This window comes from Amphiura filiformis, chromosome 20, assembly GCF_039555335.1.
Source record: "Amphiura filiformis chromosome 20, Afil_fr2py, whole genome shotgun sequence".
In the NCBI taxonomy this organism is placed as follows: Eukaryota; Metazoa; Echinodermata; class Ophiuroidea; order Amphilepidida; family Amphiuridae; genus Amphiura; species Amphiura filiformis.
Window position 1 is genome coordinate 10,925,613 of NC_092647.1, and position 22,295 is coordinate 10,947,907.

Genomic DNA, 22,295 nt, shown 5'->3' on the forward strand with positions numbered 1-22,295 from the left:
TTATTTGATATCAGAATGACATTCTTCGTATTCAGAATGCAATTCGATATGTCTATAGGCAGGGGGGGGTCACTCACATTGTGGCCTGTACACCATCCGCGATAATCAACTTTTGAAAAGCACCCTAAACCAGATTTAACCCTTGGCTAAAATGATACCCTAAACAGGTAAACACATGCCTGTTTTCACACCCTAAACAGGGATTTTATTCCTTGCATCAAATTTCATACCCTAAATTTAATTTAGAAGTCTGCGTAATTAGCAATTGCAATTTTGCTACCCTTTTCCCCAATTTGTCATGCCTACCCATAAAAAAATACCCTTTTTACGCGTTTTTATTATCGCGGATGGTGTACAGGCCACAATGGGAGTGAACCCCCGGGCCTATAGGCCTACTTTGTACACAATTTATTAAATTAAATTTACACACTCAACTCTTCAAATCCTACCTACATAACATAACATAGACTCTGGCAAGACCTTGCAAATTTTACAATATCAATAATTTGCTGAAAATAAAACATGTCAAACTTCCTGAACTTGAGAGCAGGTGGTAGTTCTGTTCAGAAAATAATTATTCATTTCTTAGCTACATATGTAGGTCATTATCTTTGTACACTTTACAGTATTTATGCACCCCTGGAAAAAATATCAAAACAAAACGTAAAATTTGAGCATTTAAAAATAAATTTTGGGTTTTGTTTTTGTTTTTGAAACACTACCAAAATAATGTCACCAATTACTGGATCATATTGCCAGGGATAATTAATGGTTGAATATAAAGTTTGATGAATGTTAATAAATTAAAGAGCCTGCAGCAATCACAACATTGTGCCTTTTATACCGGGCTTTTATATTAAATTAATTATCAAGCACGAATCACATGTTTTATTTATAGCAAAGGGTCCAAAAATGGATATGGATGGGCCCACTTTCAAGTTTACTTTCAACAATAGGTACATCCTAACCCATCAAACTCGATACCCCAAGCTAATTGAAATGCCAGCATGCAGTAAAGTTCATTAAATCAGAAAAATAGGCCCAACCCAAGACTTTTTTCTTATTTTTTTTTGCAAAAATAAGTTTAAAAAAATGAAATAAAAAAGAATTCCAAGGCATTTAGCATGCAATTTACAGCTTAAAAATAAAATGTCGCCCGACCTACCCTAACTTTTTTTCATGTTGAAATGCCAATCAAACAATTTTTAGGCCTTTTGCAGAATTTTTGTTCATTATTCATTGTTCATTTTTATTCCACATTTCAATTAAATTTCCTTTTGTATTGTTTTATGGGAAAACAAAGGCTGATTGACCTCAGCAACACCTCAACAACAGCTGCTGACATGGCAACATGAAGGACTCACGGCTAGATACATACAATGCAATGATACCGTAATATAAAACATGCATAGGTCTGTCATTGTCTAGTATTAATTAAAATAAATTATGCTCAAAGTCAAGATATAAATGAAGTATGAACCAGCGCAACAATGTATTTTATTTTGTGACAAATGGGTAAATTTTGTGACACGATCTGGTCCATGGAGCCAAAATTCAGGCAAAAATATGGGGTAAAAAAACAATAAAATACATATAATAGCATCACAAAACTTCATAACTTTAGAACCAATTGTGCTAGACCTTTGGTGTTTTCAGTATGGGGTACTACACCCCTGCCCAATTTTGGACCTATTTTTGCATTTTTCTCAAAAATTATAGCGCATTGGTGACAAGTAAGATGTGTATTATAGGGGCAAGGACTACAACTACTCTGGAAATTTTATTTCATCACAGACAACATTTGTGGAGTTACAGCCAGAAATGAGGAGAAACCAATATTTGATCAATAAATCAACGTTCTCAATTTTCAAAAATGCCTCAGGGGGGCCCCCGTGGACCAGAACATGCCACAAATTTTATCAAAATCAAATGTCACTGACCAAATCTCTCTTTTTTAGGAGGGGGGATTAGAATAGTAAGAATACTCAATTCTAAATTCTTTCTTGCTGCCCTAAGGAGCCTACAATGCACTGAGAACCTACAGTTGTGAGTCTGGTTATTTTCTCAGAACCACGACAATGAAGATTGAAGAGAGGTAGTATAGTAATTTGATATTATCATGCACAGATCAGAGGTGGGTGGACAGGATATGAAGACACCTGAATAAAAATAAATAAATCAAGAAGCAAAAAAAAAAACCACCATCACAGAGCCCTGACGCCTCAAACCGAGGCTACAACGTGGATGCAGAGTCCAATGCGATTGAGTGATTTGGACAGAATGAGTTTCGTTTCAGTCTTTTAATTGTAGAACAGAAATTATAATTTTCAATTTTGACACACCATAAAAATACCAAACTTGGGAAAAAAATCACATTTCACATTTGTTTTCAAACCACTCATGAGTGTCTTGTGAGCTTTGAAACAAATCTCTCTTTTTTTGTCCCAACAAAACTTTTTTTAAAACCATTTCAGTTGAGTTGACAAATTTGAGTTCCCAAGATATGGGGTGGGGAAGTACCTGAAGAATGCATTTATATTATATAAAAATAAATATATCATCTATTTTCATGACTAAATGGTTGTTTATGCCAGAGGGGCCCCCTCGGGCATAAACAACCATTGGCGTTTAGTCATGAAAATATATGAATGAATCCCGTTCATACATACCAGAACATTTTGTGATTCTTATTTCATCAAAATAATAACAAAAAAAATACAAGTAACGTTGTTAAAAAATATGATTTTCCTTCATTTTCCCTACCCGGCAATCGAACATCCGGGACACCGGGCATAAACAATGTAATATGCCCGGCTCTCCACCAATCACGCGCGCCGTTTAATACATAGTGTGTACATGTATAGGGCCTACTATTCTGTCGGTCCGTGTCACGTCACTTCCGGTTGATGATGTTCGAGTGAAAACAAGTCCGTGATTCGATTTTTGTTGATGATTTTTGTCATTGGTGTAATGTAAATTTCGATCGCAAATAGTCAGTGGAATCAAACAACCGTTTGTAAGTCTTCAGAGTGAAAGAAACTTACTTGATTTACCGTTTATATACTGACAAACTTAAAATTAAATTCCATGGTCGAGTGTCGTTTTTCCGAAATTGAATGTCACTCCAGCAACATCGCTATGTAGCCTCCTTCACAGCCGGTTTCTGTTGTACACAACAAACCATGAGCCACATGCAGCTTGGGCCCGAGACTAGAGATAGCCCGGATGTCCGACCGACAGAATATGGGATGAATAATATTTTATTTCAATACTTGTAAGTAAACACAGCTGATCACAACGGGCCATCGCATTAAAAAATGTTGCTATATTGCACTTCGACTAAATTTAGACTGTTCAAGAAAATATTGAGGCAACCTTTTAAATTAGAGAAGGTACAGTTGACTCATCGAAATAACTTGATCATCCAAATTGTGACAGAATTTTGCCCGAAAAACGATAGCAATGGACTCTAGCATCGAATGTGTGACTTCTGTGTGCAAATTTGAAGCAAGAGTTCTCAAGTAAAATAATTAATAATGTCAGAAAATGTCCAACAAATTTTTATAATCAAAAAATAAAAAAGTCTTTAAAATATTATAAAAATAACAGTCTTACCTGATACTGCAAAAAGTGCCAGCAACATCAGGCATAATTTGTTAGCAATTTTAAAAGATTCCATATTCCTATTGTGGTGAATTCAAAGTTATCTCCAGTCTGAATATTTCCATGTAAATTTCGTACATGTATGTGTATGCACTGGATGCAACAGCTGCAGACCTTGATTGAACTCGTATCCCCCGCTGTGTACCGGGCCGGGTTGCCGATCAATTTATTCCGCACCAGGAGCCGATAGCTCCTACAAATTTACACTGCAAACTCACAGTAGAAAATATTTTAACGTTTCACACGACGATCAGTACAAGCCTTACACATCCAACTTTAAAACTGCGCAATTGGTTTTATTGTGTGTTGTTTTGAAAACAACTTTTATCTGCTAATCATTTTCATTTACGTACAGCACTCAACTGGTTGTTTACGTTTTTGATGTTTTCACTTTTTATGCACGAATTGATTTACCTGGCACAAAATTGCCACAAGAGGGGGTAATCATACCAGCCTTTTTCACACTTTTTGTCAGGAAATGTTTATTGTTGCGCCATCAAAAACTTGTTTAAATTGTTTTAATTAACTTTTCTGCCTTAAATAAAAAATATATACCGCAGCAAAATATATTTGAATAGAGTTTATGTCTACTGTCTATCATTTTTACTAAAAATCCCACAAAATGTGTCACCAAAATAACTCTTGCATTGATCGAGTCAAACATGGATGCGCCCATGAGACAACTTTGTGTGAATGTTTCACTGGTGGTGAAATAAGACTAATTTGATGAAACCGTGTCAATGTAAGTTTCAGAAAGAGTCAGCATATGTGCCCTTACAGTTTGAGATTACATGTGTGTGACTCGCCTTTCTTTCATGAAGTTAAACACTATTAAAATCAAGGCAAGCTATAATTTGTTATGTAAGCTTTTAGTTTTACAAGTTTTACAAGAGCCACAAAAATTGTTGCAGACCTGAAAGAGATGACGTATGAAGAGAGATTGAAAGAGCTTGATTTACCCACATTAACCTACAGAAGATTAAGGGGAGATTTGATACAGATGTATAAGATAATGCATGGTATTAATGACATCAATCCAGCCTCCATCTTTCAAATGGCACAGCAAGGCCGGGAACAAGAGGTCACAGCCTCAAGGTGCAGAAACAACACACTAGACTCCGTATCAGAGGAAATTCTTTCAGCAATAGAGTGGTGAGCGCATGGAATGGACTGCCTGCAAATACAGTGGATGCTAAGACTACCAATGAATTCAAGAATGGCATAGATAGAGCTCTAGAGAAGACATACAACAAGTTCACCCATGGAACGGGAGCTCTCTGGCAGAAAGTTGTTTATTAACATGGCCCCATAATAGATTATGCAGTAAGGGTATTGTGATGAAATTGGATGGGCTACATAAGGACTTTTTTTCCTTCAACAAGAGCCCAAGAAGAAGGTGTGTTCAAGTTACTTTCTAAAGTTGTTTTCTTTAAACTTCCTATACGGTACCTGGTCTCATGTACCCATACCTAGTGTATGGGTACATGGTATTACCAGGCATTCAAACAGGCACGGAGAGAGCTGTCAAAGAGTGTATATTTCAAAACATGATAACTACACCAGTTATAAAAATTCCTGTATACCTACCACTTTCAACTTGCATTAAAAGTCCTTATTCCATGTCTGAAAAATATGATCCCCAATTTGTACTCACTTTGTTCTAGAAAGTTTAAATATCCACAGTCAAATTTCAGCTGTATATGTTCAATGTATATTCCAAAACATAACCCCAAATCATGATTTCCAATTATTACACCTCAATACAGCCCAAGGCAGTGCAAGCAATAAAAAAGTCACTGTGTGTCCACAGAGCATTTAATCCATAGCACCCCAATGTGTGCAGAAAGGCATGAAATGGCAACCCTTTCTAAATTGCCAACATGTTAACTCCTCATTGGTTAATGCTTGCATGCTTGAGTGGAGGGTATTTCAAGACATAGCATGCCATGCATGTGCAATGATGTGTGCAATGTTGCATCATTATGCACAAATCAATTGTAGTCCCGGCCCCCAGGGGCCTGGCAATATGAGGTCCGAGCCGGGACTTGGCCGGGATGTAACAGCTCAATGTGTCCCGCAGTGCGACGTAGTGGGGAGTGTATGGGGATGTAATGCCTCTCAAACAGGCGGGATCTACCCGGGAGTGTACCGGGGACGTAATAGAAGAGTACTCACAACTGTGCCGGGTCGTATGCGGGGGAAACACTTGCGGGGACTTCGAATATGGTGCCCAGGGCTAGGGGCGGGGACTTGGCCGGGGATGTACCCCGGGATGTACACAGAAATAATGCCCTGCCCTGCGGGGACTAAGCCGGGACTGTAACATGTTTGTAACAGTTTCCAAAATTACATCCCCGGGTAGGTCCCCGCCCCCCTGGGGGGCCGGGACTACAATTGATTTGTGCATTATCTGGAACATGTGTGCATATTATCATCATATTGAGGCATAGTTCTTATTCTCTGCACTAGATGGTATTGAAGAATAGGTCAGCCAGTGCAAGGAATGAGATGGAAAAAAACATCCTATCCTGCATTTGGGAAGAAGCCATCTCCCAATGAGTGTGGTTGGGAGTTGATATGGCAATTGGGAGGCTTGGCCAAGCACATTGTCATAAAGGTCAGAACATGCTATGATAACATCTCTGATCAATTCATGAAAGTTGGACATTTAGGAAGCTGCTGCTGGGAATATTGACATGAAATTGTCATTTTGAAGGAACATACATGTTGAAAATGGATTCTATAAATTCTTCACCATGTGCTGGTCAAGCTTGAGCAAACATGAAATGGTAAGTGAAACATATTTGGGAGAAAATTACAGCTGTACATCGAAGGTGGCATGTTTTGGTAGTCCATTGGGAAAGTGAATTAGTATGATGTTCTGAACATATAAACTTCCGTGGTCCGGGTATAGGGTACGCGCTGGTGAATTGCGATCGCGTAGAAGTGACAAGGCCGCCTACTACGCGCCGCACCGAAGACCAATGGGTCAGCCGGCTTGTTGTCAAGTGCATTGATCAGCCAATCAGCGTGATTGTTTAATATTGCTTTTGTGTTTACGCTCGTGTACGCGATACGCACAGGCACGACCACGGAAGTTTAAAGAAAACAACTTTACATGGATCGAATCCATGGGCCATAGGGACAGGCTTAACAATTTCAAATTGATTCTATTGACATGAATTGTTGTTTATTGGAAGAGAGAACTTCTCAGAAACAATTTGACACCAAAACCAATCTTCTACTGTATTGCTAAGTGAAGTTATGACGAAATTACTGTCGGCTACTGTTATCAAAGTTGGTGATGTTACTTCTGATGAAGATTCCTACCGACAAGGATAGACGTAAGACGTAAGACGTAAGGAACATTGGGCCATTTTCTCTGATAAGACTAGTCTTAGGAGTGCATGGGGGGACTTGATAATTTTTGTGCCACCCTGTCAATTTTTTGTTTTCATTGTAATTTTATCTAATTTTTGTTGAATATTATGTATGTTATCATTTCCAACACATCTGTGAAATTTTGTATGAAAATTCAATTTTTAAGGTGGTAAAAATGTGCTAATTTTGGTCAAATTTTGCCATTTTTCGGCCATTTTGTGCCCATTTTAGGCAAAAACAATGATTTTTCCCAAGCGATAACAAAAAAGTGCTTTCTCCCAGCAAATAAGTAAACTGGAATTGTTATGTGAAAAGGATGAAAGTTTTTGTCAAACCATGTTTCCCTTTTGTCAGAAGATGAATTTTGGGTCAAAATAGAATTTTTCCCAAAATGCCCTTTTGACCCCTTTTTGACCAAAGCGGTGATTTTCCCCAAGGCATATCTCACAGAAAAAAATATTCAAAAGTGAAGTCAATGTTGCATTCTGCTTCCTAAAAGCATTGAATCTGTTGTCAATGCAAACTAGAGCATCTGAAAACGATTCATTTTGGTTTTATTCATCATTTTCTCCAAAAATGGTGTTTTCAGTGGTACAAAATGGCACAGATTTACATAGGGCTTTATTATCAAGTAAAATAAATAGCGCCCTCGCTCAGATGTGCCTGTCCCTACGGCATGGGTTCCTGCAGTCACCCATGGAAAACAGGGTACTGATGAAAAGCACTATACTAAAATGCAGTAAACCTTTGACTAGCACGTATTGTAAGGATACATCGCGTATTTACTGCGTTGCACGCACTTGTCTCTGATTGGCTGCTAAGGCGATATGTTGTTGCCTAGTGGAAATTTATGAATGAACTGTCTGTCACGCAGGGCTGTCAACTTTTTGGAATTGCTTGGCGTGAGACAGAGACGTACCGGGATTTCCAGACTCCAATGTTCATTTTGTACCATGATTATTTGAGCCACGGCGCTCGAGAATGTGAAAAGCGGGGTGGGGGGGGGGGGGGGGGGGTTAGGAACAACAAATTATTCATGACGATGCGTGAGATTTTACTCATTTTCCAGCGTGAGCTTTACTACCTTGGCGTGAGATTATACTACCTTGGCGTGAGACCGTGAGAAAGTGACCCCATGGAACGATCAGCTCTCATCGGATGATTAATGCTGTGGAACGATCAGCTCTCATTGAAATTGCGTCTGTAATAGTCTGTGGTGACTATCACTAACATACCGTAAAACCCCGTCTACAAGCAAGTGCTTCTGATGAAAGCTACATTAATCCAGGCGCCATTTATGGAGTATGAGCAAATAAATTACGGATCCAAGCATATACAAACAAGTATTATTTTAAGACCAATCTATTGTATTGGTACATGTATATTTACGCTGGCTTCGAATTAATTTAGCTTTCATAAAAAACACTATAGTATGCTTGTAGACGGGGTTTTACGGTATAACTTTATTCTCTACACTAGGTACATGACAATGAAGATTCTCTTCCCAACAAAAATTCCATACGTTAATATCTGGCCCAGAGGGCTAGCGACATGCATCCAATATTCAACATTCTCCAATGAAGCAAGATGTTTGCTGTTCAGTAAAGACTGCCAAATATGTCCACACACTTCATCGAGAACTTTAAAACAAATCAATTTTAGTGGATGGAGAACTGTCAACGTGCTCCATAAGCAAAATTGTAGGACTACAACCACAAGACACTTTTCATGCTCATTGGATAATGGGAAATTACAAGACACAAAGTGCAAATCAAATATTGATGGAGGAAGGAGACTTGATGCAGCAAAGAGCCTTGATGCAGGGAGGAGATGGTATACCACTAGTAGTAGTGTGTTAGATGAAAGCAAGCAACCATCATGGAAGGTGCTGTTCTTTGGAACCGATTATTTCTCTTTGACGTGCCTACAAAGTCTTTATAAGAATAGGTAAGATGAAGTGTGAAATTGAAATGAGTTAATTAGGCCTAAAACAATTGTTTGATTGGCGTAACCCGATCGACCCTAAAAATAGGCCAGACCCTAGACTTTTCTTATTTTTTGGCAAAAAAAATAGGAAAAAAAAATTAAATTAAAATTTTAAAAAAAAGAAAAAAAAGTTCCAAAGCCTTTATTATGTACATGATTTACAGCTTAAAATGTGTGTACATTTTTTTTAAATAAAAATTGCCGACCAACCTACCCTAATTTTTGTTTTACGCCAATCAAACAATTTTTTAGGCTTTAGCATGCAACCTGAAAATCGGAAATACCCCAGACTGACAGCAGATCGGATTTTAACATTTTCAAAAAAAATTTCATCGGGTCGAAAACCTTTTTTTTTGTGGCTAAAGTAAGCTGAGACTTACCTTATAGACAGTGCACGATCTGAGGTTACTCAATACTGTTCCGAACCCAGGCTACTTTTTGTACATTACAATGCATACAGCCCGTAGTATGGCCCTCTATAACAATACGCATACTGGATGGAATAAAGCGTAATATCAACACATCCATCATGATCAATAGCCTCAGATTGAGCATGTTATACTAAACTTTGTGAAGGCCTTATAATTTATTAGGTGCAGCACACTTTGCCTATAGTACATCAGGCCTGTTATGATTCATCACAAGCCATTTTAAGTCTGCAGTGAAAAAACATTCAACACGTGGCAGTGACATCAGTGCACATTTTATTGAGTGCAGCTTCAAATAGCTACTTTTCGCTGAAAATGCTGTGGAAACAGCTGCCTCAATGCATTGACGTCAGTTCACGTCACTGCCATATCATGGTATAAAATGTTATAGTTATCAGTACACAAGAGCAGTAATGATATTTCACCTTTGACCTTATCTTGTTGCAGATGCTCTAACGGTTTGATCCAGCAGTTAGATGTAGTTGTACCACAAAGCAAGGTAAATATTGCTAGCCTGTAATGCTAAGTATCTTCTTTTTCTTCTCTCCTCTCCTCTCTTGAAACAGAAAGCCTGTCTTTCCTTTAGGTACCACACCAAATTTGGTCCTATAGCACATCGTTACCAGATAAGGTACTGATCACACCCTGATTATGATATAAAATTGGATCGATTGAGCCCATATTTATTGGTCGAGCTATGAGTTTTGAAATATTGGACGAGGCGTAGTCGAGTCCAATATTTTAAAACTCATAGCAGACCAATAAATATTGGGCGTAAAGCATCAATTTTATCACTATTATGTTTTCGATCCAATATTTTCACACACTTGGATTCATCTCAACATAATAATGTAATTAATTGTATCAAGCAAAATGATTAACATTTTGCATGGTTATATCGTTTTTCATATATGAATAAAAAATGAATGCTTCATTCAAACGTTCAGGGTTTGATAGAAAGAGCCATCGGTATGGTTCGGGCCACCGATAGCACTATATATAGGACCAAATTAGGCATTGTGCCTTAGAGAAAAGTTTTCATCACAAGATCAATATTTTTTTTTGCTGACAGTCACTTTCAATCAACTGAAAAACATGCTATTCCAGTTTAAATCCACACTACCCACGATGGAAGATATGACATTCATAGGGAGTGTGAATTTCAAATGGGGTTACCTGATAGGGCAACTCTATTTGAAGTCTACACACCCTGTGTGGAAGATCAAGGTCATGTCTTCCATAGGGGGTGTGTGGATTCAACAGGAATAGCCCATTTCCGGATATCTTGCACTAACATACTTTTATGTTCCGCTTTCAGTACATAAAGAAAAGGCGAAAGAAAGATGACCGAATCATTTCTCCTGTACTGCAATATGCACAGCAGAATGGCTTGAAAGTTTACTATTGGCCTATGAAAGAAGAGGTCAAAGGTTATGATCTGGGTGTTGTAGCATCATTTGGACATCTCATTCCTGGCAAGATAATCAACAGTTTCTCACAGTAAGAAAGCTCAATTATTTGGAGTAACATTTTCATATGTTGCAAGAATTACTGTTTATTTAACAAAAGGGACATGATTTTACTTTTTATATTTAAATCTTTGGTTTTTATAGTACAGGGTGTCCCAAAAGTAACTTAACATTGTAAACTTGCCATAACTTGCGTTAATGCGTTGGGTTAATGGTGTTGTTACAAAAATTGCACAGTATGTAGATAATTCTTTTAGAAATGTTATGATACCAAACATGCCTATGTGGTCATGACCCTTTGGCATGAAATTAACGGATATCTACCGTACCGTTAAACCCACTTTTAGAAACGCAAAATAAGTCTCGTCATTTGAGACGTGACATCACGATATAACGTGTTATTGTTTTAAAATCTGTTTTGCTTAATTTTGCTATGTTTGTTTAATTGTTTGTTTGTTTTCAATGCGTAATCTTCATTTTGTGTTTTATCTGGATTTTATATGGAAACTGCTTAAGATCTTTTCTGAGGATTCGATGAACAGTTGTACGCGGTACGTTGTTCTCCATTGAAAGTCGGCGTACTGATCGTCTTGGGCTTTTCGCCACCGTTCTTCGTATGACATTGATATTTGTAGCCGATCTTCTTGTTCTTCCACGTCCTGCCCGAGATAGATCATGAACAGATGCAGTTGATAGGAATTTCTGCACTAGTTGCTGGATTGTATTTCAGCTGGGTGCATAATTTACATTAAAATGTTCCTTAAACTTTGCTTGAGTGAGTTTGTCCGACTTTGTCTCGGCAAAGAACCACAAGATCTGAATCCGTTGATCTATAGGAAATTCATCTTCACTTCAACTGTTTTAAAGTAAAGTTTAATATTGTCAATTTCATTTCATTCGGCTGCGAAGCAGGCGACTACAAAGTTTCTCCATGTACTACGATCTGAAGCCAAAGTGGCAATGGCATCTGGCAGTAGAAAGTTGTCGAAATCCCCAACAGTTTTTGCACATAAGACAAGTAGGATGTTCTTTGCCTTCCAGGTCTTCTTTTACCATGTAATGGGGTGTAGAGAGCATATCTTCTGCATGGTTCATCTTCCTGCATCCTCAGGATATGTCCCAGGAATCGAAGTTGTCGTGATCTGACAAGAGTTGATAAGAGGCACAGTGTTGGTGATGGCATAGACCCTTTCATTACTAACATGGTCGGTGCGCTTGATGTTCAGCATTATCCTGTAACATGATGTACCAAAAGCGTTGATCTTATTTTCCATATCAGTAGATATCACCCAGGACTCACAGCCATAGAGCAATACTGTAACACAAGTGGTGTTAAACAGCTTGACTTTTGTTGCAACAGTGATTGTTGGACTTCTCCACAGATGCTCCAGTTTCCAAAATGCATACCAAGCAAGCGCCTTCCGTCGGGAGAGGTCACTGGTGCTAGAGCCCATCATGGAACCAAGATATTTAAAATCGGTGACATACTTGTCAATATATATTGTCAATATATCCTATTTATAATCTAAAACAGCAGTCACGCTTACGTTGGGCCATGTAATCCATGAATGTTCATATCTAAATCTAGTGTGTGCAGTGAGTGAACCAACTCTATCGTTCAGGGAAGCACATCATTCATATGATTGAACAAAAAACATAATGAGCTTGCTTTTGTGGGTTTGATACACACATATGTACAGTCGCACAGTATGGTCCAGGGTCGTCAATAATGCTGTTTTGGTATCAGAATAATTCTAAAAGACCAATCTATGTGAATATGTTATCCATTTTGGTATGAAGTAGGAAATATTTGAGATATGGCAAATTCACAATGTTAAGTTACTTTTGGGACACGCTGTATTAAAAAAATGTATCAAAAATGAACAATTTTGATTCACTGTCAAGTCTCCGGTAAAACAGACTAAGGTGTCATTCATTAAATCCCTTTACTTTATTTTTTCTCCCAGTGGTGTCCTCAATGTCCACCCAAGTCTCTTACCCAGATGGAGAGGTGCTGCTCCTATTATTCACACTATACTCAACAACGATGCAGAGACTGGTGTCACCATCATGAAACTTCTACCAAAAAGGTAATAACAACAAAAATTAAGCCAAAACTTTGGCTATTCTGGTTGAAATCTATACACCACTTGTGGAAGACGTGACCATAATCTTCCACACAGGGAGTGTGAATTTCAAATATAATTACCTGAATGAGTGACTCAGTTTGTAATCTTCACCCCCTGTGTGGAAGATTAAGGCAATGTATTCCATAGGGGGTGTATGGATTTCAACTGGAATAGCCAAATCCCATCTTAAAGTTTGTTTGGTTTATATAAGGCGTTAATTATTCGGCTTTTGTTACTGCGCGCGTCAAAAAAGTCCCAACTCACGTGCACGTAAATTTACATAAGCGTGCGCCAGTCTCGCATTATGTAACGCACAACTAGCGTAAGCATTGCGTCCAACTGCATGCATGCCATTCAATATCAATACACAGTGTTATGAGTCTTATTTTTTCCGCCTTATATAAACCGAACAAACTTTAGCCACTTGCTGCTTTGCCACTCTGATGACTATTTTGCTTCACTGCACCAGAAATGCAAGCCTATATATCGATCATTCCACCATACTTTATCGCTTGGAGTTCATTTCAATTCAAATCAAGTGGTGCCACTCTGAAATATGAGAACAAGATATGTTTTTGGCCAATGAGCACAGAGGGTAGCTGAGTGGTAACATTGGCTTTCGAAGTCATGCCACTGCCGCTCAGTGGCGTGCTGCTCCGCTTGCAGAAAAGTGCAAGGGGCATGATGAAGCATCACACCACTCGGTGGCAAGCGGCATGAAATATGAATCCAGTGTAACACGCAACCCTTACATATTGCATGGCCTAGATTACATTGTATATAATTATTGAGTCATTTTGTATTTATTTTTACTTTTTCAATTCCATATAGATTTGATGTTAGCCCAGTACTACATCAGAAGACTATGTTCATACCAACAGACTCTACAATCACACTTGTAACACTCAAGCAATGCATATTGTATGGCCTAGATTATATTGTATAATTTATTCAGTCATTTTGTATTCCCCATAGATTTGATGTTGGCCCAGTACTTCATCAGAAAACTGTGTCCGTACCAACAGATTGTACATCTCAGTCCTTGTGTACTACATTAGCAGATATAGGAGCTAATATGGTAAGCCTCAATTGGTTATTACAGTTCACTCCATACACCCCCCTATTTAAGACATGACCTTAATCTTCCACACAGAGACTGTGAATTTCAAATATAGTGTGGGAGATCAAGGTCATTTCTTTCTTAGGGTTGTGTGGATTTCAAATGGCATAGCCCATTTTAATAATTGACTATATTTTGTCGTCGGCATCGCATACTGTCTTAATTTCAAAAGGTTGCTTGTGTGATTTTTATTTTTATTGCTGCATTTTGTATTATTATTTGATATTTGACCATGCTTCTCTCTTTCATGAATGATCATGAGGTGTAATATTGTGATATATAAAGTTACCTTTACAGTGCATCTCAACAGAATTGTATAACAATAATGAAAAAAATCACCAAGGGCAGCCTTTTGGGGTATGACAGTATGTGAAACAGACAATGATTTATTTGCCTTCTTCTCTGTTTACAGTTACTAGAAGTTCTCAGGGATTTGCCAACATTTACCAGCCAAGAAAGACCTCAAACAGAAGATGGGGCAACATATGGTAAGTGTGCTTTATCATTAGGTTTCACTACCTGAAGAGAATTGATCAAAAATTGAATATCCTCCTGAGGTTGGTCAGGCTAGATTTTGACGAGAATCACAGAATCAATTCTCGTAATGATTCTTGTAAGATTCAGTTGCGTGAATCAACTTCTCTCATTCTATCATACAGTAAGCGCAGTGACTTTGATGGATTTTGATTCTCGCAAACCAAGACGAAATCTAGGCCCTGTTGGTATTTGTCAATGAGTTGACCAGATCACTAGGATGTCATTATAGCTAGAGGCAGTATATAACACAAATGGGTCAATGAGTTACATAAAAATGACCGTGTGTGGTATTTAGTACCCAAGAAGTGAGTTTTGCCTGAGGCAATATGTGGTTAAATGTTGATCCCTCACTACAACATGAGTTTTACACATGTTTCTAAAGAGGACATTTAGAGCTTTCAGAAACAGAAAACGCCACGTTGATACGACTTTTCTTTGCAAAGTTGCATCAATTTATCAATCGCTGAAAACAATATAAAACAAAAGAATTTTAACACTTTATTTGCCAATATCTCAAAATCAATAATAGCGACATCCGACTCATTCCCCTTGATCGTGTCACATATGTCTTTGTGCCACTGAGCCCTGGGTTATCTAGATGCAATCATCCATATAGCAGCTAATGGACATACATCTTTGTGGCACTGAGTCATGGGTTACCTAGATGCAATCATTCATATAGCAGCTAATGGACATACGTCTTTGTGCCACTGAGCTCTGGGTTATCTAGATGCAATCATCCATATAGCAGCTAATGGATATACATCTTTGTGCCACTGAGCCCTGGGTTATCTAGATGCAATCATCCATATAGCAGCTAATGGACATACATCTTTGTGCCACTGAGCCCTGGGTTATCTAGATGCAATCATCCATATAGCAGCTAATGGACATACATCTTTGTGGCACTGAGTCATGGGTTACCTAGATGCAATCATTCATATAGCAGCTAATGGACATATGTCTTTGTGTCACTGAGCCAGGGGTTATCTAGATACAATCATTCATATAGCAGCTAATGGACATATGTCTTTGTGCCACAGAGCCAGGGGTTATCTAGATGGAATCATCCATATGGCAGCTAATGGACATATATGTCTTTGTGCCTCTGAGCTCTGGGTTATCTAGATGCAATCATCCATATAGCAGCTAATGGACATATGTCTTAGTGCCACTGAGCCATGGGTTATCTAGATGCAATCATCCATATAGCAGCTAATGGACATACATCTTTGTGCCACTGAGTCCTGGGTTATCTAGATGTAATCACTCATATAGCAGCTAATGGATATATGCCTTTGTGCCACTGAGCTCTGGGTTATCTAGATGTAATCATTCATATACCATGGGCTGCTGAGCCATGGGTTATGTAGATGCAATTATCCATACAGTAGTTAATGGACATATGTCTTTGTGCCGCTGAGCCCTGGGTTATCTAGATGCAATCATCAATATATCAGCTAATGGACATATGTCTTTGTGACACTGAGCCATGGGTTATCTAGATCCAATCATCCATATAGCAGCTAATGGACATGTGTCTTTGTGCCTCTGAGCCATGGGTTATCTAGATGCAACCATCCATATAGCAGCTAATGGACATACATCTTTGTGCCGTTGAGCCATGGGTTATCTAGATGCACTCATTCATATATCAGCTAATGGACATACGTCTTAGTACCGCTGAGTCCTGGGTCAGATGCATCTTTGTGCTGATGTTTCATCAATGTTATATTTTTTATTTTCAGGTGGTAAGCTGTCCTCAGAATATGCAGAAATAAATTGGTCCAAATCCGTGGAAGATATATGTAGACAATACAGAGCTGTTAGTTTTTTAGTAAGTGTTTTGTTGAATCTCTATTTTATTTCTGTATGCAATAATTACTACCAACCCAAACTTTACCCAGGGGTCATATCAGCTAAGCTTCTGTCCTATTTAAGATTTACAAAGCTTGGTTCATGAGGTCAGAGTTAGAACTGGTTCAGATCTCTGTTCTGCCCATGTAGAATTAGAGAATAAAAGTATTGTTTTGAGACCCAGCCGTGTCTCTAGCACCTGATATAACATGGAAGTTGTTCTGTGCAAAATCTTACGGTTGGGTCTCAAAACAGTACTTTTATGATCATTCTTAAACACTTCATCCATTAAATCATGTTTGAATGCAATTTATGTCCGCTCTTTATGACCAATTTTAAAGTGGCAAATCCATTGAGTCCTTCACACATGGATGCAAAATATCGCATCACGCCAACGTGTGAGATAATTAGACACCATTGCACACCAGATGGAAAGGACACCATGTCCTTACTGACCTTTAACCCTAAATCTCTGAATACCCCATAGACACTGGGTAATAACAATGCATGTGTGTATTTATATTCTCTTCCTTTTTGTATAATTAGATACCTTTGCACACCAGATGGAAAGGACAGCATGTCCTTTCTGACCTTTAACCCCAAATCTCTGAATCCCCCACAGACACTGGGTAATAACAATGCATGTGTGTATTTATATTCTCTTCCTTTATGTATAATATACCATTGCACACCAGATGGAAAGGACAGCATGTCCTTTCTGACCTTTAACCCTAAATCTCTGAATACCCCATAGATACTGGGTAATAACAATGCATGTGTGTATTTATATTCTCTTCCTTTATATATAATATAGATCCCTTTGCACACCAGATGGAAAGGACAGCATGTCGTACTAGGCAACATGTGCAATCCAGAACAAATAAAAGGTATGTTTTACATCAGCTGGGCTATTTCAGTTGAAATCCATACACCCCTATGGAAGACATCAATTTTATCTCCCATGCAGGGAGTGTGAATTTCAAATGGCACTGCTTAGCAAAATAACAGTAAATTCTGCTGTTTTAGAGCAGTACTCATGAACCAAATTGTGTATAGCGTATTATGGAAGCCCCAGGAAAATACTCGTATAGGCATACTTTTGAAAGTCTGTGCATGAGCATGATATCCTCCTTGGAATACAAGTCCCACCCTGTCTGTGAAATAGCCAGTTTCATAAAACTGCAACTGTGTTGACCCATGGAGGGGGGGGGTTGGGCGGGGGCAAAGAAAAAAATTGCCCAATGAGCACCTGTTCTCAATTTTACCCAGATGTCTGTATGTGTAGTACACAAATGTTTTCAGTTTCAACACTATTTGAAGTGAAAGTTGAAACACATTGCATTGGATTCATTTCACACGAAGCGCACACAAAATTACACTAATTTAAATTCAAAAGTAAGGTGTTTACTCAATATGTTCATATTTAAACAGTAATTACAAACAAGAAATATTTCCTTTTTTTCTTTGAGTTATCTGGGAATCCTCCCCCATCTGACATATCGCTGTGACCCATAATTTCTATTATATTTGTTTTTATGTCTAGATTTGTCCACCAAACATAGCAGTGCAACGGAAGGGCAGATTTGTTATCATAAAGAAGTTGATTTAATTTGTATCAAATGTAGGGTAAGTATACATTATTTTAGTCCTGTCAAATAGGGCTGTTGTCACACCTTTTATCAATGCAAAATAATTCTTAACCACAAAAATATAATTATAGAAGTGCGAAGCAGAAAAACCCTCCATAGAAAATTGTGGAGGTGGGCTTCACTACACCACCTCCACAGCGAGTTTGTTACCTTTCCAGCACTGAATAATAGGGGTTTAGAGATTTCTTTAAGTGCACAGTTGATACCAAGGGGACTCGAAATCATGACCTCGCAATTATGATTAGAAGCCTTAGGCTGTTGCATCACTGTCCCCAACTGGAATATTATAGCCTATTGTAATAATGCATGGAAATATTTATATAATATTAAATGGCTTTGAGTGTGATACAAGAATATTTTTCTATCGAGTGCAATATATTCTTGTATCACACGAAAATAAACCATTCAATATTATTATTATTATTTATATCAGGCTTTTTCTATGCAGTAAAATGAAAATTTAAGCTTACCTAGCCACCGGGTTTAACCACTGTGTATTGTAATGTAAGCTTACCTTTTGGCTTTCTTGTTTTCTGCTCTCTTGTTTTCTGCTCTCTCCAAAGACAATTTCGGAATAATTATATATAGGTTTATTTGTAGATGTGGACTATATTTCCTAAAAAAGGTTATCATCATCCAGAATTGCCACGAATTAAGTTTGTGATTTTACTTGTTTACACAGTACGAAATCTCCTGTGAGGCGTTACGATGTCTGTAGTGCATTGTTGTGCTGTTGTATCATGACGCGTGTTGGTGCAGTCACCATGGTAACGCGTACGCGATACGCGTACAATATTCAAGAAATATTGTATTGCATCCGGGTATTTTGGAAATATTGTACAATATACAGTTTTATTGTATCGCTCAAAAGCCTGATATAAATAATAATTGCTAATCTTTCACTTTACCCTCTCTCTCTCTCTCTCTCTTTCATTGTTATAGGATGGCTGGGTAGGATTTCAACACATAACCATTGCATACAGACAGAGACTCTCAGCTAGGGAATTTTTCAATGGTTATCTTTCATCATCTAGTGCTGAAATACAATATTTTAGTTGATGATGGATTTGAACTAGTCACCTGTAAAGTTTGAGCTCAAACGGGGGGACACTTGTATTTCAAGTTGTATATCACCAGGGATGTAAGTTTTCAGGCTTTTTTGTTGTCCAGATATACGCAATTTCTTCTATTCTCAGCCTGTTTTAGGGCCATTCTGGTCATTTTTACGCTGTTATCGGGCTTGTTCAGGCTTTTTGTGGCCTTTGATCCCTGATCACCCACGTACAAGGACTTTCAAAAAGTACCCAAAGCAAGTATTTTTATATGTTAAATGGACCCAAAGCAAGTACGGCACATTTTTCTTACCCTAAGCAAGTATATTACTTTTATGAGTTGCAATGGACACGCATAAAACTGCTGGTAAGTAGTCAAAAAAGTGTCAAGAGGCCTGACGAAAAGAACCAATGAAAAATCACACGTTTGCAGGAATTTTGTGTACAATTTCACCCAGAATTTTACCTTCATCTCAGCTGATTTTTGTCGGCATTATGGTGCAGAGTTTAGCTACCGTTTTCAAGTAAAAACTGTGCGATGGTACCCTTTTTACCAAGTTTTTGCTATTTTTGCTAAGCGAGATACTTGTGTATCATGCACAGTCATGAAAAAATTTCCTTTTACTTGCTTTTTTATATGTGGATGATAAATAGCCTGCCCCCACCAGATATCTTAAGCATACTCAATATTGCATGTGAAGTGTTCAGATGCAAAGGTCGGTATAAACAATGTAAACTTCTTGCATTATGGCCCCCAACATGTACTCTAATAATGCAGTGAGTAACTAGGGGGGCGGGGGAACGTGCCCCGGGTGCCACATTTAGGGGGGCGCCGAAATGACAGTGGATAAAAAACAATCAATTCGGCACCCCCTCCAAGCGGTAAAAGTCTTTTTTTTTTTGCGCGCTTCACACACATTTCAGCGCAGATAGTCATTTGAAAGATCAATTTAAGACCGAAATTTAACTTTATAGTAATCAAATTTCATTAAAGTGGTATTTTTGCACATTTTCGCTACGGTTTTAAAAATGGGTGCGGGCGCCATTATACATCCTTGCCCGGGTGCCACAACACCTAGCTACGCCACTGTAATAATGTTACAATCTTGGAAATAAGTCTTGGAACGCTTGTGTGTAAAAAACAGAAAACTGTTACCCCCTCTCCCCATGCAATGTTGAAAAATGCCATTGTCTTGAGCAGTTTCCAAATCTGTTCCAACATCAATAGATAGCTTGTAGGTGTCATGTTTGTTTCCAAACACAATATATGTCATTTCCATGATCATAAGAAATTCTGCACGCATAATTTCGACAGAGTGTGCTAAGCGTTCAAAGTACTTTTTTCCAAGATTGTAGCTTGTAATTGACGCCCCACATTAAAAAAATCCACTGTATATTTTTGAAACTATGATCAAAAACAGCACAAATTTTCTTATGTTCTTTATATTTAACAAGTAATAATTGCTTATATCTCAAATCAAGAAAAATGAATATCTCTTTTTGCATCTGAATTCTTCATACAGACAGAAATTCTAAGCCGGAGAATATAGACCTTATCAGCAGTTGATCAGTTCAGAAATATCTGATTGGAATTAAGGATTGCCATGCAACAGTAATCATATTCATTGCATCAGTTTTGTACCCAAAATATTGGTGGTTTTGAAATAATTGGAAGTCATAATTTTCTGCAACTTAGGAATTTTAGCAATCAGATTTTGAAGCTACAGGGTGTTCCTGACACAACTGTATTGTCGGAAACTTAATTTTTTAGGTATTTTAAAGGAGTATTTCATGATCCTAGCATCATTTTTCAGTAGATATCCACTAAAAAAGCTTATTCCCAAAATTTCAGTTGATTCTGATTTTGCTTTTGTGAGTTATGCATGATTATGTGTATTACACTGCTCCATAGGCTATACTGTTGTAATTTCGTTCTGGTATACCAGAACGAAATTCAAATTTCACGATATCTTTGTTAAACAAATTAATCTGCAAGAAATATTTGGTACATAAACATTATGTAGCCAGAGGTATCCAGTGGTATAAAAAACTTTTTTTGAGAAAAGTGGGGGGGGGGACGAGGCTGTGGATCACGAAATGCCCTTTTAACACCACAATTAAATATTATACAAATATTTACTGCTCATGAGGGATCTGGTGGAATCTATTGGTCCCTCGGTGAACTGGAGACCGTGAGCCTACTATTTTCCAGAGACCGCCAGGTCGAGGGAAAATAGTAGGCTCACGGTCTCCAGTTCACCTCGGGGACCAATAGATTCCACCAGATCGCGAATTTAGAGCAGTAAATATTTGTTTTATATCCTTCATTAATATATTCTTTATTCATTAAACACAAGGCATAGGCCTAGGCATAAATGTAGGCTAGGCCTAGGCCTAGTCAAGGCTTTGTTTTGATTGAATGCACAAAGCACGCACACAGTTGAGTGACTAAAGCTTACCGTGAAAACGTTGTAAGCTGTTGTAACCTCTACAATACCGCCGTGAAACGAGTAACCATGTTCTTGTAACTCAGATTTATGCCATTAAACCGCCGTATTTTAGCTGCACTTCTGTGCTGCTTGTGTGCTTCGCAAGACAAAACGAATTGCTACACATTAATACCCCGGAACCGGTACTGATATCCCGTGTATATGGCGAGTTGCACTGACCACTAGGAACTGCGACGCGGTTATGAGGTCATACGCACTCCGGGACGCGCTCAGAGGGAGATAGTAAAACTATTTCCCCGGGAGATAGTACTTTGAATAGTACCCCGTTCCCTCCTCAATCGGCTTTTTAACAAGTTTGCAAAATAGCAAAACTATTTTTGGTCACATGATACTCGTTTAACCAATGAATGAACGAGAATATATTAATGAGGGATATAAAAGTAAATAACTGGTGTGGTTAAGGAAAAAATCGGCTATCACATACTTTTTGAATTTTAACAACCGGTCACACCGTTCTTTAAATATAAGCATTTTAGGAAACACCCTTATTTTCAAACCTTTCCACAAATTCAAA

General features: G+C 38.1%; 2 protein-coding genes across 4 annotated transcripts in view; one reads left to right on the forward strand and one right to left on the reverse strand.

The window, feature by feature from the left end:
* Positions 1–4,068, reverse strand: part of LOC140143051 (uncharacterized) — a 64,061-nt gene extending 59,993 nt beyond the window's left edge. The window contains exon 1 of the mRNA XM_072165095.1: positions 3,616–4,068. Within this exon, the coding sequence (XP_072021196.1) occupies positions 3,616–3,679 (64 nt within the window). The 5' untranslated portion in view covers positions 3,680–4,068. The remainder of the gene's footprint in view (positions 1–3,615) is intronic.
* A 231-nt stretch (positions 4,069–4,299) lies between these two features.
* Positions 4,300–21,488, forward strand: LOC140142791 (methionyl-tRNA formyltransferase, mitochondrial-like). Of its 3 annotated transcripts, none has more exons than XM_072164792.1 (11): positions 4,300–4,405; positions 8,524–8,991; positions 9,906–9,957; positions 10,777–10,958; positions 12,895–13,017; positions 14,032–14,134; positions 14,589–14,664; positions 16,462–16,550; positions 17,385–17,457; positions 18,114–18,196; positions 19,162–21,488. In XM_072164792.1, coding segments are annotated over exons 1-11 (1,368 nt in total). In that variant the 5' UTR covers positions 4,300–4,403; the 3' UTR covers positions 19,279–21,488. The 3 variants fall into 3 exon arrangements, with proteins under 3 accessions (XP_072020893.1, XP_072020894.1, XP_072020892.1); XM_072164793.1 differs by lacking the exon at positions 4,300–4,405 and adding an exon at positions 6,877–7,021; XM_072164791.1 differs by lacking the exon at positions 4,300–4,405 and adding an exon at positions 6,878–7,014.
* The last annotated feature ends 807 nt before the right edge of the window (positions 21,489–22,295 follow it).